General features: G+C 35.1%; 1 protein-coding gene across 4 annotated transcripts; it reads left to right on the forward strand.

Moving 5' to 3' along the window:
- Positions 1 to 12: 12 nt before the first annotated feature.
- On the forward strand, positions 13 to 14,055 carry LOC144962910 (WD repeat-containing protein 25-like). Of its 4 annotated transcripts, none has more exons than XM_078896305.1 (7): positions 13 to 141; positions 814 to 2,042; positions 2,496 to 2,666; positions 5,002 to 5,171; positions 5,708 to 5,845; positions 7,729 to 7,869; positions 13,706 to 14,055. In XM_078896305.1, the coding sequence occupies exons 2-7, from the start codon at positions 1,376 to 1,378 to the stop codon at positions 13,928 to 13,930; spliced, it is 1,512 nt and encodes a 503-aa protein (XP_078752431.1). In that variant the 5' UTR covers positions 13 to 141; positions 814 to 1,375; the 3' UTR covers positions 13,931 to 14,055. The 4 variants fall into 4 exon arrangements, with proteins under 4 accessions (XP_078752431.1, XP_078752434.1, XP_078752432.1 ...); XM_078896308.1 differs by having other exon boundaries at positions 16 to 33; positions 1,203 to 2,042; XM_078896306.1 differs by having other exon boundaries at positions 34 to 141; positions 1,203 to 2,042.
- Positions 14,056 to 15,517: the final 1,462 nt, after the last annotated feature.

Below are 15,517 nucleotides of genomic sequence, written 5' to 3' on the forward strand. Positions count from 1 at the left end.
TTCTTGGAAACCCAAACAACCAAAATTATTACTGTGAGAGCTCGCTCGTTACAGTTCAAAGACGACTAGAACACTCTACCTCCACCGCATCTGATTAAATGATTTTTACCATAACTTCATGAAATAGACTGTTTACGTTATGTACTACAAGCTGCCGATTAGACTTAGACTTTTAGTTCTTTCACTTTCGGGTTGAGAGTCATTGTCATTGATTTTCTAGAGACAGAGAGCCTCGCCTTTGCCTTTGGCTTACCAACCTCCGCTGAATGTCCAATTCGCCTTGAGCATGCATTCACCTAAAAGAGAAATATTTTTTTTTTTACAAACCTACCTCTGTTTAAAAAACTAGCATCTTTCAACTTTCTAAGAAACATTTTGATTTTTCAGAACTTTAGTTCGTTAAAAAATACCGCCCCCCCCCTCTCCTCTCTCTCTCTCTCTCTCTCTCTCTCCTCTCTCTCTCTCTCTCTCTCTCTCTCTCTCTCTCTCTCCTCTCTCTCTCTCTCTCTCTTCCTCCTCCTCCTCCTCCTCTCTCTCTCTCTCTCTCTCTCTCTCTCTCTCTCTCTCTCGCTGTGTGTGTGTGTGTGTGTGTGTGTGTGTGTGTGTTCAACTAAGCCACTATTGAAAATTATCAGATACCAATTAATTTTACACTGTTGACATTTGAAATTAGATTATAGAGTATGCACAGTCACAGTTACTTTTGACGTGAATTAGTCCATGACTGAAGGTCGACAAACTTTTAAGTCTATTGTCTCAAAACTAGAGATTTTTACAATTTCCTCAATTCAACTGTTCATATTTTGACCACAGATGACCAGAATCTTATAAATTTGATTTCAAATGTTCAAGCATATAATAAGCTTTATTAATATGCAAAAGCCCCAAAACTAAAATATAAAAAAAAAACAAAACTCAAAACTCTTAAATACCATTCTGTGCTAGCGGGTCATATTTGCGGTTATTGAATGCCTACCGTGGAAGCTTGGTGACTTTTATGTCAGAATGCTAGCCAATGATAATGTAGGTATTCCTTTTTTACACTGACTTCATGATATTGCAAAGTTGTCAAGGCTGTGTTACAGAGTATACTTAGGGAATTCAATGTCGTCTTTTAACAGAATTGCTGATATTGACAAGACTTGGAAGATGATATAAAAGTTGCTTTACATTAATAATCGTGTTGTTTTTATTGTATAAAGGAACAATTAAGTGCATTTCATGTGACATTTTTATATATCAGGATATCAATATAAATTGATGTCAGAATATAGGAAATTAGAATTTGGAGGGGCAGTTGACTTTGCTGAAGAACGTCACTTGCTTAGTTACATGTGAATTGATAGTGAACAAACAACACAATTACTTTATCTTTATGCCAAATATGGAAAGTATTCAAGCGTATGCTGGTACTGACAGTGACTCTGATGAGGAATACGGTGGTGATTCAACTAATAAAGATTTATGCATGCAGAAGGAAGAGTCTCGGCATATGAGAATGAATTTCTTTGGAATGGATACATCAAACAGATCCACCACAGATTCTGTAAATGCAAATAAAAGTTTCATCGTTGGAAAAGGAGAATCTGAGTCAAAACATGAAGATGGAAACTTCTCTTTTAGTGTTCCAGAAGGAGATTTTTGGAAAGGATTTATTCCTGATACAACCAATACTGAAATTCTTAAGCATGATAACGATACATTTGAAGAAAGTACTTCTGGTAATGAATCTGGAATTAATATTAAAAAACGTCCTTTATCCATTGAAAATTGTTTAAATAATGAAAGAACTAAGAAATTTCCTTGTTCTTCAAGACTTTGTCCATCTGAGGGACTACATGATATGAATTCTCAAGCAGAATTAAAGCCATGTGATAAGAGGAAAATGTTCTATGTGCATAGCAAGATTTCACCATATTTGACGTCTAAAATATCTTGTAAGTGTGCTTATAAATTAAATACATCATGGAGAGCTCACCATCAAGCAGTCAACAGAATTTTATGGAATAAATCAAATTATAGCCATTTATTATTGACAACCGGTAAGACTTCTTAATAATTTTGACAAATTTAAATTTCATAGATTCCATATGAAATTAGCGCTATAAGTATAAGTTATTATACTCGACTTATAATCAAAAGCTAAAAGCTATTTCATTTGAATTTGTCAACTAGTGCTGTAAGACCATTCATAATTAACCTTTGATATTTTAATTTTGGTCGTTTAGGATACATCACAGTTTTATATTTTTTTTCCTTCAGTAAATATTTCTTATTTGATGATGAGTCATCATGCTTTTAATAAGATAGAAACACTTAGTACTATGAATAATACTTTATGTGGTATTTTGTCATCCCGGTAAAAATTTAAGTGTCAATTCTATTTCTTTACTGATTATTTTGATATTTTTCGATTTTATGTTTATATGATTATGTTGTTCCACTCTTCATGAGACTCTTCAAGTTACCTACTTAAATTTTTCTCTCTCTAATAGGGATGGACTCTGTAATCAAAGTGTGGAATGTTTGGTCCTGTCTTGATCGTTGTGTTGCGACCATAACTCATCATTCCAAGGCTGTGAGAAATGCAGTATGGGGAACGCAGGGAAGAAGCATAATATCTTGTAGTTATGATAAGACAGCTATTGTTACTGACGTTGAATCAGGCAAGTGTCTGATTTTTATAAAGAGATAAATGTAATGAAATCTACTTTCTTTGTTTCTGGACTTTTGCATCTAATTATATTATTTTGCATTAGTCCATTAAAAGTTTTAGCTAGCTTTAGAGTTTCATCATACATAGTCCCTTGTAATTAAGCAAGGAAGAAGCATAATATCTTGTAGTTATGATAAGACAGCTATTGGTACTGACGTTGAATCAGGCAAGTGTCTGATTTTTATAAAGAGATAAATGTAATGAAATCTACTTTCTTTGTTTCTGGACTTTTGCATCTAATTATATTTTGCATTAGTCCATTAAAAGTTTTAGCTAGCTTTAGAGTTTCATCATACATAGTCCCTTGTAATTAATCAATGGTTGCATATATATATATATATATATATATATATATATATATATATATATATATATATATATATATATATATATATATATATATATGACAGAGAGCTGTTAAAATTATTATCATACTATATCATATAATAACCACTTGTAGCTAGTGGTGAAATAAAGATAGATGACCATTAATATTTAGTGTGTAAATCAAAATGTCTAGAAATTCAGCTATTTTCATAAACTGAACAATCAAATAATAAAGCACATTTTTATCACTTGTGCCAGCACACAGAAAGCATCAACATCAAAATAAATGTAACAACCTATAAGTCTGACTAATTTCCTTTCTATTGTTGTAATAAAATTAGAGGGCTTTTAATGATTTAATACAAGTTTACAGCTAAAATGATATCACAAGGGTTTCCTATTTTACATTAATTATGCAATTTCCAGATTTATTTATTATATTGCATCGTATTGTATCATTGAAGAGCTAATAGGTTTTAAAAACCTTTAAATGCTCTGAGAAACTTTCATGCATAGATACAATTTATGAAAGTTATATAAATGACATTAATTGTTAATATGATAATGTTGAGTATTAAATATCTAATACACAAATAAGTGTCATAGTCAATATTCCTAGGTACAATTATCTCTATTTACATTCATTTGAATCAGAATAGCTTCATCTCGGAACTGAATTACACCTCTTGTCTTTATTTACCAGTGGACTTTAAAGCAATAAACCCTCAGGGCTATGTGTTATATGTTGCATTCATAAAACTCCAATGATTCTCAATTTGGTTCAGTAATGAGTTTCTTAATGGTCTCATTAGAGTAATGAATATCGTTGATGATTGGAAATAATGGAAAGTTTTGATAAATCATGTCTCACAGAATGAAGCTTTAATGTTTATGGAAAGATCAATATATTTGAAGAATATGGTGCCCAATGATTTCACCCTACACTATTATCATACGATACTATTCTTTTAGGCACAATTATTTTGCAAAAGCCATTTGTAGAGGGCTAATATAAGATGAATGTATCTCCCATACTATATTCGTACAAAATGTGAGTTATCATTCTAAAAACTAATTCCTACTGTTTTCAACTGTATAATATATGCATTCTTACCACATTTAAAAGTAGAAAAATATAGTAAATACAATAGAAAAATAGAACCTGAACTCTTTTGAAAGGGACTGTACTCGGTTAGTGAAAGTATTTGAAGTGCTACTCGTTTATGATAGAAGTTATCATTTTAAACTAATCCCAAGTCAATTAAAATAAAAATCAACAAAATAGACAAGATTATATTTTTGGATAAAATGAATGTGTCCCTGATTGAGCAAATAATGTTGTAGCAACGATTTTTAGAAGTCTTGACTTGTCCAATTATATTTACCAATCCAACCTGTTTCAGACGTATTCTCCACTCTCCACACCAATTATAAACCTCATTACAATGTTGTTATTGTGTTTAAGTACAGGATTATGTCAATGCATGATAAGATAATCATTGTAATACTTGCCAAATCAGCTCAGTAATATAATTGATTTCAATATTTATATTTTGTGTGGCTATGTGGTCTTGTAGTAAGACACTCGCTTTCAGATCGGGAGGTCTAGGGTTCGAGCCTCACTCGGTGCAAGTTGAGTCCTTGGAAAAGGCTCTTTACTCACGTTCTCTCACCATACTCAGGTGTAAACTGAGTACCTGGTCATTAACAGCGTTGCCTCTGTTCAACAAAATGTAATATCACTTAATAGGCGTCATGTCCCATCCTATATGTGTTAAGTGTTGCTGTTGGCCAGGACCCCTTGTAAAACGCTTTGAGCACATTTAGAGGATATTGTGCTATATAAAATCTCAAAGCTCAAAATATTTTCAAAAGTAATTCTGAAAGGTTATATATTGTGACTTAAAAAAACAACAGTATTTAGTGCAAAATATATTCTAATCTTTTTTTTTTTAAAGGAACAATTCAGTCTAGACACATTCATCCTGGTTTTGTTGTGGCCTGTACCATGCATCCAAACAATCCCAACTGCTTTGTCACAGGCTCTGAAAATCTCATCCAGTTTTGGGACATGAGGACTCCTCTTGCACCAACTACGGTTTTAACTTACAAAGATGATATGGGGCAGGTAATTATCTAACTAGTAAAACTAGCATGCTAGTTTTTGTGTTTGTTTGACAATGAAATTGATGAGTTATTCATTAATGCCTGGGATTTATCTGTGCTAATTTCCATGCCAAGCTCAGGAGATGTTTTAGCAAGTGGTCTGTTTGCCTCTTCAGCTCTTGTTGGCTATATGCAATCATATCTTTATCACGTTACATAATTGTTTACACCAATTGGAAGTTAATATTGATGGTTCGACGGTGTATTCTGCTTTATTCTTTGTAGGTAAATTGGTGAGAGTGTTGACGAAAGTGTACAGCCCAGTCTGACATCAATGTTTGCTCTGAAGAAGCCATCTATCATGTAGTTATTTAACATAGCACCATCGCATTATATATCAGTATCAGTGCTTCCATTCTTTGAATGAGGCTCACAGTTGTATTATTATAAAGTGCTTTAAACTTTACTTTCGTCTCTGTGTAAAAACAAAATTTGAAGAAAGTAAAAAAATGTTCAAGTTTTGTTTAAAGAATCAGCATATGACTTTTTTTTCCACAGCCCCAAGACCTTTTATTCATTCAAAATGGAAATGAGCTCATTTCTTGCAGTGACATCATTTCCAGGGATTCCTCTGATCGGACCATCATGGCTTGGGATGTTAAGTCTGGCAATGTCATCTCCAACCAAATCTACCAGGTTATAATTCTTTTTTCTCTGCGAACTGAAATGAGTATCTGCACGTCCTTTTCTCTTTTTAGTGTTATGTTTGAGACATAACTAGTGCACTTATACACCGACAATTTAATTTAAGGTCTAAATTATCGTGATTAAAGATTAGAGAGGGTTTTTTATTCTTCTTCTATTACTGTAAAGAAATTCATTCATTCTTCTTGTAATGGTATCCATTGAAATGTAGAAGTTTAGATACTCACATATTCTCTTTTCAATCCACTAAAACAATTCTGGAATCAAACAAAGATGAGAAATGTAATGGAAATGTTTTTTGTAGGCAACAACTTCTTAAGCATTGTCCATTATAGTCTTAAGTTGTCCAGATCAACTACTTATATTTTAGAAATAACTCAAATAAGCTGTTTGATAATGAAAGTGATGAGCATTTTGCATCTAGTTTCTACCCTTTGGCCTTTTCCTTTCTTGGTCATAGATTCGAGAACGACTGCTACTACTACTACTACTACTACTACTACTACTACTACTACTACTACTACTACTACTACTACCACTACTACCACTACTACTACTACTACTACTACTACTACTACTACTACTACTACTACTACTGTTCATACTACTAAAACTACAACTCTACCTACCTACCTACCTATCTATCTATCTATCTATCTATCTATCTATCTATCTATCTATCTATCTATCTATCTAGCTAGCTAGCTAGCTAGCTATCTATCTACTGATTATCCACCGATTCATAGTCATCTAGCTTCCTAGCTATCTCTCATTGTGTCCAATCATCCACTTTTTTATCCATTAATATACATATAGACCCAGCTATCACTCGGCTGTTTACTCGCCCTCTCTCACCTCCCCCCCCCCCCCCCCTCTCTCTCTCTCTCTCTCTCTCTCTCTCTTTCTTTCTTTCTTTCTTTGTCCCCCCCCCCCTCTCTCTCTTTCTCCCTCCCCCCTCTCTCTCTCTCTCTCTCTAATTCCCCCCTCTCTACTGGTCCGCCTCAAACCAAACCCCCCCCCCCCTTTTTTTTTTTTTCTCTCTCTCTCCCTTCTCTCCGCTCTTTTCTGTCTATCTACCTATCTATCTGTCTATCCATCTATCTATTTATCGGTGTATTCCACTTTACTATCGCATCGTTCCTTCGCGAAGATTCGACCTTCGCTCATCCAACAACCCACCCCCCTCCCACCTCCGCCGTGACCCTTTCACCTCGCCCCCTCCTCTGCCCCCTACTGTTCCACTACAGCATTCTACTAATACTACTACTACTACTACTACCACTACTACTACTACTACTACTACTACAACTACTACCACTACTACTACTACTACCACTACTACAACTACTACTACTACTACTACTACTACTACTACTACTACTACTACTACTACTACTACTACTACTACTACTACTACTACTACTAGTACTACCAATATGTCTTTTATCTTCCATTATAGTCTGGAAAGTTCTGTTCCCTGACGCTGACCTTTGCTTATCAATTAGATCACCCCCCTGGGGCACCCTATCCTCTACCCACGCCACGCTAACATTTCATTCATACTGCAACCACCATTGAGTACAGACGATACAAGTTATTTTTCATTATATTTTATTTGTTTTCCACGTTTATTTGTGTATTGTTGTGCTGACGAAGGGTTTGTACCCGAAACGTCCATTGTCTGTTTTGTTCCCATACAAAGCCTTTCCATTTTCACTCTTTCGTTTGTATTTTTATAATGCTATATCCTCAGTATGATGTCAGCCTTATGTGCTGATCAAGCACCAAGACGATAAGGGCATATCGTCAGTATGATTATTTAATTCAATTATTATCTATAAAAATGATATATATGCTACAATTATATATTTCAGGAAAAGTACACATGCACTAGACTGAAAAGAAGTCTATCAGAAACAAAGTTTTTAGCTCAGACTCAAGGGGGGTATATAGCATTATTCTGTTCAACCAGGCCATACAAAATGGATAAAAACAAACGTTTTGAAGGACACAAAGTAAGTTTAGTAATTGTATAACACACTGTTTTTTATCTATTTATGATTTTTTTTTGTTTTGATATGAATGAAATATGTCTTATACAATTTGATTGAATTTAATTTGTACTGAGTCCAATGTAAATAATATTGAGCCCATTAAAAGTTACTTTGCCTACAGTGGGCATATCAATAAAAGTCATATACATAATATGGGAGTGCACATCGAGTACACAAATGGTCAACAAAAGGAGATCAGCAAACCGACTGGTACTCGCACTTCAATCTACAAGTCAGAGGCAGATGCAATCCATGAAGCTGTTAAGCAAATCCTCTCAGAAAATGAAAAACCAAGACACATAGTGATTTTAACAGATGCTAAGAAAATTCTGGAGGATATAATGATGTCCTTTGCGGATGATATAGACGCCTTGGTGGAAGACCTCATGAAGCTAAGCAAGTTTACCAACATGGTACTGCAGTGGATTCCAGGACACTGTGGGATACTTGGAAATCAGATCGCTGACCAACTGGCAAAGGCAGGCAGTCGCATGCAGCAACCCTCCCCAATGTACTCAACAGGAGAAATTAACAAAATGGCCAAATTTATCCAGTCTCAGAGATGGAGAGAGAAGCACCCAGAATACAACATGAATGACCCAATCAAGGTGCTCGACAGAAAGGAACAGGTCATCATCTTCAGACTGAGAACTGGACACAACCAGTTAAAGGAACATATGTGGAGGATGTCCAGAGCAGGTGCCTCTGGACAATGTGACTGCGGACTTGAAAATGAAAATGGACATCATGTCCTAATGGAATGTCCAAAGTACAACCAATTGAGAAGGAACTTCTGGCCTGACCCAACCCCATACTCAAAGAAGCTGTACGGCAGTGAGGACGACCTCAGGACCACTGTGGGCTTCATTCACCAGACCGGACTGACCATGTGACGTGACGGGAACGAAGAAGAAGAAGATATACATAATATGATACATTGGAACTTCTTTGGCGTAGATAAAGCTCCCATGCATTTGGCCTCTGCGCCTATTCATATGAATTGCTATTTGATACAGAGGACTGTGTGCTTTTACTCTAGAGTGGGATGGCAGATATTTCTTTATTTCCTTATATTTTGGTGATGTTCTTTAACCCTCTAGTGTTCAGTTTATTTTTGGTGGCGTAGATAATGAGTTCCCTAAATGGACTGTCAATCATGTAGACATCCTTTGATGATATAAGCCTACCCTTTGATGTCTGCAGTAGCATTTTTGTTTTCTACGGTCACTCATGGCTAAACTCTACCCAGAAACTATTTCATAGGTCCGTTCTTCACCATATTTCAAACTTTTGTTCTCGTGAGTTCTTAATATTTTGATCGAAGAACAATTGGCTATTGAAAATCTTGACCATTCAACGATTGGTCAGTCTGACAGCTCACGTGTCAACAGCTGTCAACTATGCAGTGATTCATCTCTGAAGCTTTAGAAGACGGTCGTCGGATAGTTGTGTCATAATCACCACCTTGATGTGAAGTGAGTAGAAAAGTGCCAGAAGACAATAGAGAATAAAAATTTTTTTTTCGCGGCGGTGGTGGGGTTTGAACCTGCGACCTTATTGGTACGACAACTCCGCCTGGCAGGTGAGAGCGTGGCTCTACCGTGTGAGCTATCCACGAACACAAAAATATTCGTTTCAAACCCAAAGTCATTTCTAGATCCCTCTCTCACCCACTTCTTGAGATCGCCGATTCGTTCGCCACCATCGCGAAGTAATGTTGACCAGCAGTTAAGCCCAATAGCCAATATTCTCATCACAAACATACAACATAGAAACGATTGAGACATTGAGTACGCTCCGGCGTAAAAAAATTTTTATTCTCTATTGTCTTCTGGCACTTTTCTACTCACTTCATATCTTGTTGTTACCAACATAAGTGCCTGCTCCACTCACTTTTCTGAATTAAAGATTCACCCCATACGCCGGAGCGTACTCAATGTCTCAATCGTTTCTATGTTGTATGTTTGTGATGAGAATATTGGCTATTGGGCTTAACTGCTGGTCAACATTACTTCGCGATGGTGGCGAACGAATCGGCGATCTCAAGAAGTGGGTGAGAGAGGGATCTAGAAATGACTTTGGGTTTGAAACGAATATTTTTGTGTTCGTGGATAGCTCACACGGTAGAGCCACGCTCTCACCTGCCAGGCGGAGTTGTCGTACCAATAAGGTCGCAGGTTCAAACCCCACCACCGCCGCGAAAAAATTTTTATTCTCTATTGTCTTCTGGCACTTTTCTACTCACTTCATATCTTGTTGTTACCAACATAAGTGCCTGCTCCACTCACTTTTCTGAATTAAAGAATCACCACCTTGATGACTATATTAGCCAGGCATGTTGATAAGTAAAAAAGCAAAGTTATGTTCTAGTTACATTTTAAACAAACAAAGTATATCAATGATCTCGTCTCATTGAGATATAAACAATGATATAAAAATCAAGAAAATCGTCCGATAAATTAAAAAGTTGCTAAAAAAAGCTATAATAAACCCATGCAATTTTTAAAATCAAATTTATTCGTAAAACAGTTGGTTTTCAACCGATTTTTATGAAATAAAGACCAATGTTCTTCTTTTTTCAAGCTGATTTCAGAAATGTGACTTTCAAATTCTTCACAATTATATTTTTACTTTTAGATTTTATCAATAAGACACACTCAAAACGGTGTTACATTTTTTGCATAACACAAGCATAATACCTTGACAGCAAATTTATAAAAATAAAGCTGAAAACATCCTGTGAAACTGACAGGCCTGTCATTTCCTTCACAATGATTGGATTTTACTGAGCGGGTGGTTGGATGGGAGCATCACCCTTGAATCATATACCTATGATGTTCGCATGGGTGTACGATCCGATAGTGATGTCGTTTCTTCTTCTCTTTACTAGCCTATCCTGCTTCTTTGGTTTGTGATTGTATTTTTGACAGGGGATAGTTTTTTTTTTCTGTACATCTTCTGCCTGTTTGTTCTTGGTTATTTATAATTTAGCTTATGATATCTTTAGGTTATGATTTTGATTTACATTTGTACTATTTTTGTTAGATTGCTTGTTTTTTTGTTTCAGCGGTCTCTCATATAACCTCAATTGTGTTGGAAGAGACCTAAAGCAACAAACAAACAAAGGATTTTACTGACTGAGGCTAGTCTTGACTACCCCGCCCATGAATATTTGGCCGTTGTCGGTTTTTGTCGGGTTGAATCTTAAAGAGTTAATAAACTTGTTGTTGAAGAAACATAACCACGACCGTTGGCCTGATTTGGACAGTCTGGCATAAAGTAGACAATAATTTTTCAATGGAATAGCACATAAATTAAACTAATAAATTTAGAGCTCTATCGCACTGCTTTTTAAAGGCTGTTTTAGACAACTAATGAGTTGAAAAAATTGATATCAACTTTTGTGTTGGCATATATGGATTACTGCAATTTATCGTTAGCAGATTTGCCTGATGGCACAATCAATAAATTACAAGGGTTTTAGAACTCGGCGGTAAGTTTAATGTATTTGCTATTTCTATCACGGATTTTGACTGTTAATGATGTGAATTGCCCTGAAGCCTCGGCAAAGACTGCTGTACAAACATGCTGTTTTTTTATTATATGTCACCAAATAACTCATTTGGCTTGCACTTGGTCAACAACAATTGCAGAGAGCAGTACAGGGACACCAAGTGTAGCAAATGTTATCTGACAAGAATAACAGCATAATACCCTCAAGGGACAGATTCAATTCATAAGAGCCATGGAGAGGAGAAAGCGTGCTTGCCATTCTATAGAATTTGCTATTAATTTATTTGAATGAGTTGATATTTTTTGCTTTCTTTTTAGGTTTTGCTATTTTTTATTTTCTTCTTATTCGAATATACAACAAATATTACTACAATTATGACTAAATTCAAGCAAAATCAGTGTCTTTATTCTCTATAGAGCATTTTTAAATGTGCTCAATATTATACGATTTTTGCACTGTATTGGGTAACAAATTCATATCATGCATATGAGCCCTGCGATTCATAATTCCCCATGCATGTATCATGTAAAATTATTTTGTTATATCCTCTCCCTGAATTTTTTGTTGAAAATTAACAGTTAGTCTAAATTTATATTTTTTGGTAAAAATCAAATATATGATCAAGGAAGTGGAATTTACCATGTTTACAAACAAGGTGATATACTATTAACTTTTTAAATTTACTTTTTATTTCAACCTGTTCTCATCCTTTATTCTATTTGATGGTAACCTTGTGACATTGCTTTATTGTCTGATTCGATCTTTGACTAAGAAGCAGAGAATCTAAACCAGTGGCTATTTTCAATAGCTTTCCCTTATTTGCTTATTTGCTAAATAGGGGTCAAATCTTCAGGTTGTGATAGAAGCAAGCCACTTGGTATATATCTTGTCCATAGGGTGTAGTCTGAAAAAAGTGTCTGAGCAAGAAAAAAATTTCAAACTGGCCTCCAAAAATCCAATATAGTCGCCAATTATTTTGAAAAATTACAATTATCTCATAATATTACTAATATTTTTATACACACTAAAGAAGAAAAGTTGAAGAATATCATATTTTTCGCGACATGTGTAAGTTCCACCAAAAAATATTGAAATTTACGTGGGTTATGGCCCTTGAAAAATGACATTTTTGGAATTTCGAAACATTTCCAATTTCTACCTCTATTTTCAAATATACAGATGCACTATTCAATACTTTTCAAAGAATAAATCTTATTTAGAAACATGTGGACATTGCCCACACTAAATAGCATTGTATTAATGTAAAATTTCAACGAATTATACCACTTTAAGTAATTTTGGTGATGAGAAATACTAATATTTTAATAATTATTGACGGCCATCTTGGATTTTGTTGTTGTTGGCCCAGACACTTTTTTTTAAAGATCATAATCCATGGACAACATATTACCAAGTGGCTTGCTTCTATCACAAAGTGAAGTATTTTCTCAACAAGCAAGCCTATGAGAAATATTCATGTTTTATGAGATCATTGTAATTTTAAAAATCATTGACGTCCATCTTGGATTTAAAAATTTTTTTTTTGGGCTCAGACACTTTTTTAAAGATCATAATCCAACATATATATATATATATATATATATATATATATATATATATATATATATATATATATATATATATATATATAATATATATATATATATATATATATATATATATATATATATATATATACCAAGTGGCTTGCTTCTATCACAAAGTGAAGTATTTTCTCAATAAGCACGCTTACTACTTATGCCTGATTTATATATTACGTACTTGTTCATGACAGGCTGGATAGTTTGCCCTTTTTCATACGAATTGATGGGGTTAGATTTGTTTCAGCAATATGAATGATGAATGTCTTCAATGAATACTGGTCAACTTAAGTCAAATGAAAGTGTCTTATTGTTGCATGAAGTTTATTTGTTTTACTTTGGGGCAAGAAATATTTGCATTGCTGAAATTTTGACATGCTCCTCAAATAATTTCATAAAAAGCAATGTTTCTGTTTGCTTGGTTTTTATTTCAATCTTATTGAACTGTGAGAAGTACACAAGGATTAGCAGATGGTCATCAGTAATGTCAAAGGGTACCATCAGTTTGTTTCGTCCCGAATAGGAACTGCCTTTATGACACAACATGAGAGCAATAGAAGTTGTAGCGGCATCTTAGCAACAATGCTAATCAAACAAAATGGGGATTATCAAGAACATTAAATACCCATAAAAATGCCATTTTAGTTTGGTTACCATTCTCTCTTCTCTTTACAAATTTCAGATACAAGGTTATAATATAGGGTTTGATGTTTCTAATGACGGGAGCCTTGTTTACAGTGGTAGCGCTGAGGGAGGAATCCACTGCTATGACTACAGGACAGGAAGACTCATCAAAACATGTTCCAATGACAGGAAAGATGTCATCACAGATGTTTCATGTCACCCAGTTTTACCAACACTTATTGCCTCGTGTACATGGGGTGGCAGTCTAGCCCTATGGCAATAACCCTACACCCCCACCCCCTGACCATGCCACAGCAACACAAGATACCCCCCCCCCCCACCCCCTCCACTTTTCCTATTTAAATTGTAATTTTTTAAAAGTCAATAAAAAATTACTTATGAACATAATGTTACTCGTGTTTGAAATGCTTCATTAACTTCCCTATGGTATTAAGTCTTGAGTTTTTCTAAAATAATTCGTACATTGAAATAGCTGTCGTAATTCTAGAACTTTTTACTATCCCATTTTCTTCCTTTTTACTGGCGCTGATATGACCTAAATGTGTTGCAAGCGCCGTAAAACCCTTAAAAACATAAAAACATACCTATGTCATTTGTTGCCTTCTACATTGCTTCATGACTATGTTGCCGAATGAAGTGATTTTGTTTTGCCTAGATCCTACTTTTGGTGGTGTATTCCCTCCCCCTCCCCACTCCCTTGGATCTGTGAGGGAGATTGTCAGACATTCAGATGAATGCAGTTTTTCACAAAAGATATTTAAAAAAAAATGTAAATCAGCTGTAGCAGAAGACTTCCATACCGAGAACCCATAATCTATGATGCCACAGCCTTGATCATCACATACGCGTGGGGCAAGCGAAGAGGAGAGGCTTTGTTTAATCTTCTAGTGTTCATATTATTGTTTGGGGAGTAGATCATGAGTTCCCTATGGCCATGTCAATCATGTAGACATCCTTTGATGATATAAGCCTACCCTTTGATGCCCGCAGTCGCATTTTCGTTTTCTACGGTCACTCATGGTTAAACTCCGCCCAGAAACGATTTCATAGGTCGGTCCATCCTTAAGTTTTTTGATCGAAGAACGATTGGCTATTGAGCATCTTGACCCTTCAACGATTGGTCGTTCTGACAGCTCACGTGTCAACAATGAATTGAGTCATCGCTGAAGCAGTGGAAGACGGCCATGGAATTGTTGCGTCACAACCACCACGTTGTTGAATGGATTAACCAGGCACGGTTGATAGGTAAAAAAGCCAAATTATGTTCTAGTACATTTGAGACAAACAAAAGTATACCACTGAACTCGTCTTATTGAGCTATAAAGAATGATCGAAAAATCGAGAAAATCGACCGATAAATAAAAAAGTTGCTAAACAAAAGCAATTTTTAAATCAAATTTATTCGTAAAACAGTTGGTTTTCGACCGATTTTTCTGAAACAAGGACCAATGTTCTTCTTTTTTCAAGCTGATTTCAGCAATATGACTTTCAAATTTCTCAGAATTATATATTTTACTTTTAGATTTTAGCTGTTAGGCCTACTCAAAAAGGTGTTATATTCCTTGCATAACAATTGCGTAATACATAGACGGTGAGAAGCGTCTTTGTTTCGGCCAGCCAGTTAGAGAGCTTGTGATTGGTTGAAGACTTTGAGACGCTTGATTCACAGTTATTCTCAATAAACGACGGTGGTGGTAGATCAAAGAGGTGTAACATATTTATTTACCAACTATTTTTCTTAGTGCTAAAATTACAAAGTAATAATTTCGCATCAGAAAAAATAACTCTGAAGTTCCTATCTCTTTTTTACAATAAAATTGATACTACGACTGACAAAATCACCCCACAA

Source organism: Berghia stephanieae, chromosome 1 (genome assembly GCF_034508935.2).
Source record: "Berghia stephanieae isolate SIO BIC M18660-M18661 chromosome 1, UCSD_Bste_1.3, whole genome shotgun sequence".
In the NCBI taxonomy this organism is placed as follows: Eukaryota; Metazoa; Mollusca; class Gastropoda; order Nudibranchia; family Aeolidiidae; genus Berghia; species Berghia stephanieae.

Excerpts from the sequence above, each read along its gene's own strand:
- LOC144962910 (XM_078896305.1), top strand. The coding sequence starts at position 1,376 with ATGCCAAATATGGAAAGTATTCAAGCGTATGCTGGTACTGACAGTGAC. Across the intron at positions 5,172-5,707 it reads ACAAAGATGATATGGGGCAG|CCCCAAGACCTTTTATTCAT; the intron begins GTAATTATCTAA and ends TTTTTTCCACAG. Across the intron at positions 7,870-13,705 it reads AACGTTTTGAAGGACACAAA|ATACAAGGTTATAATATAGG; the intron begins GTAAGTTTAGTA and ends TACAAATTTCAG.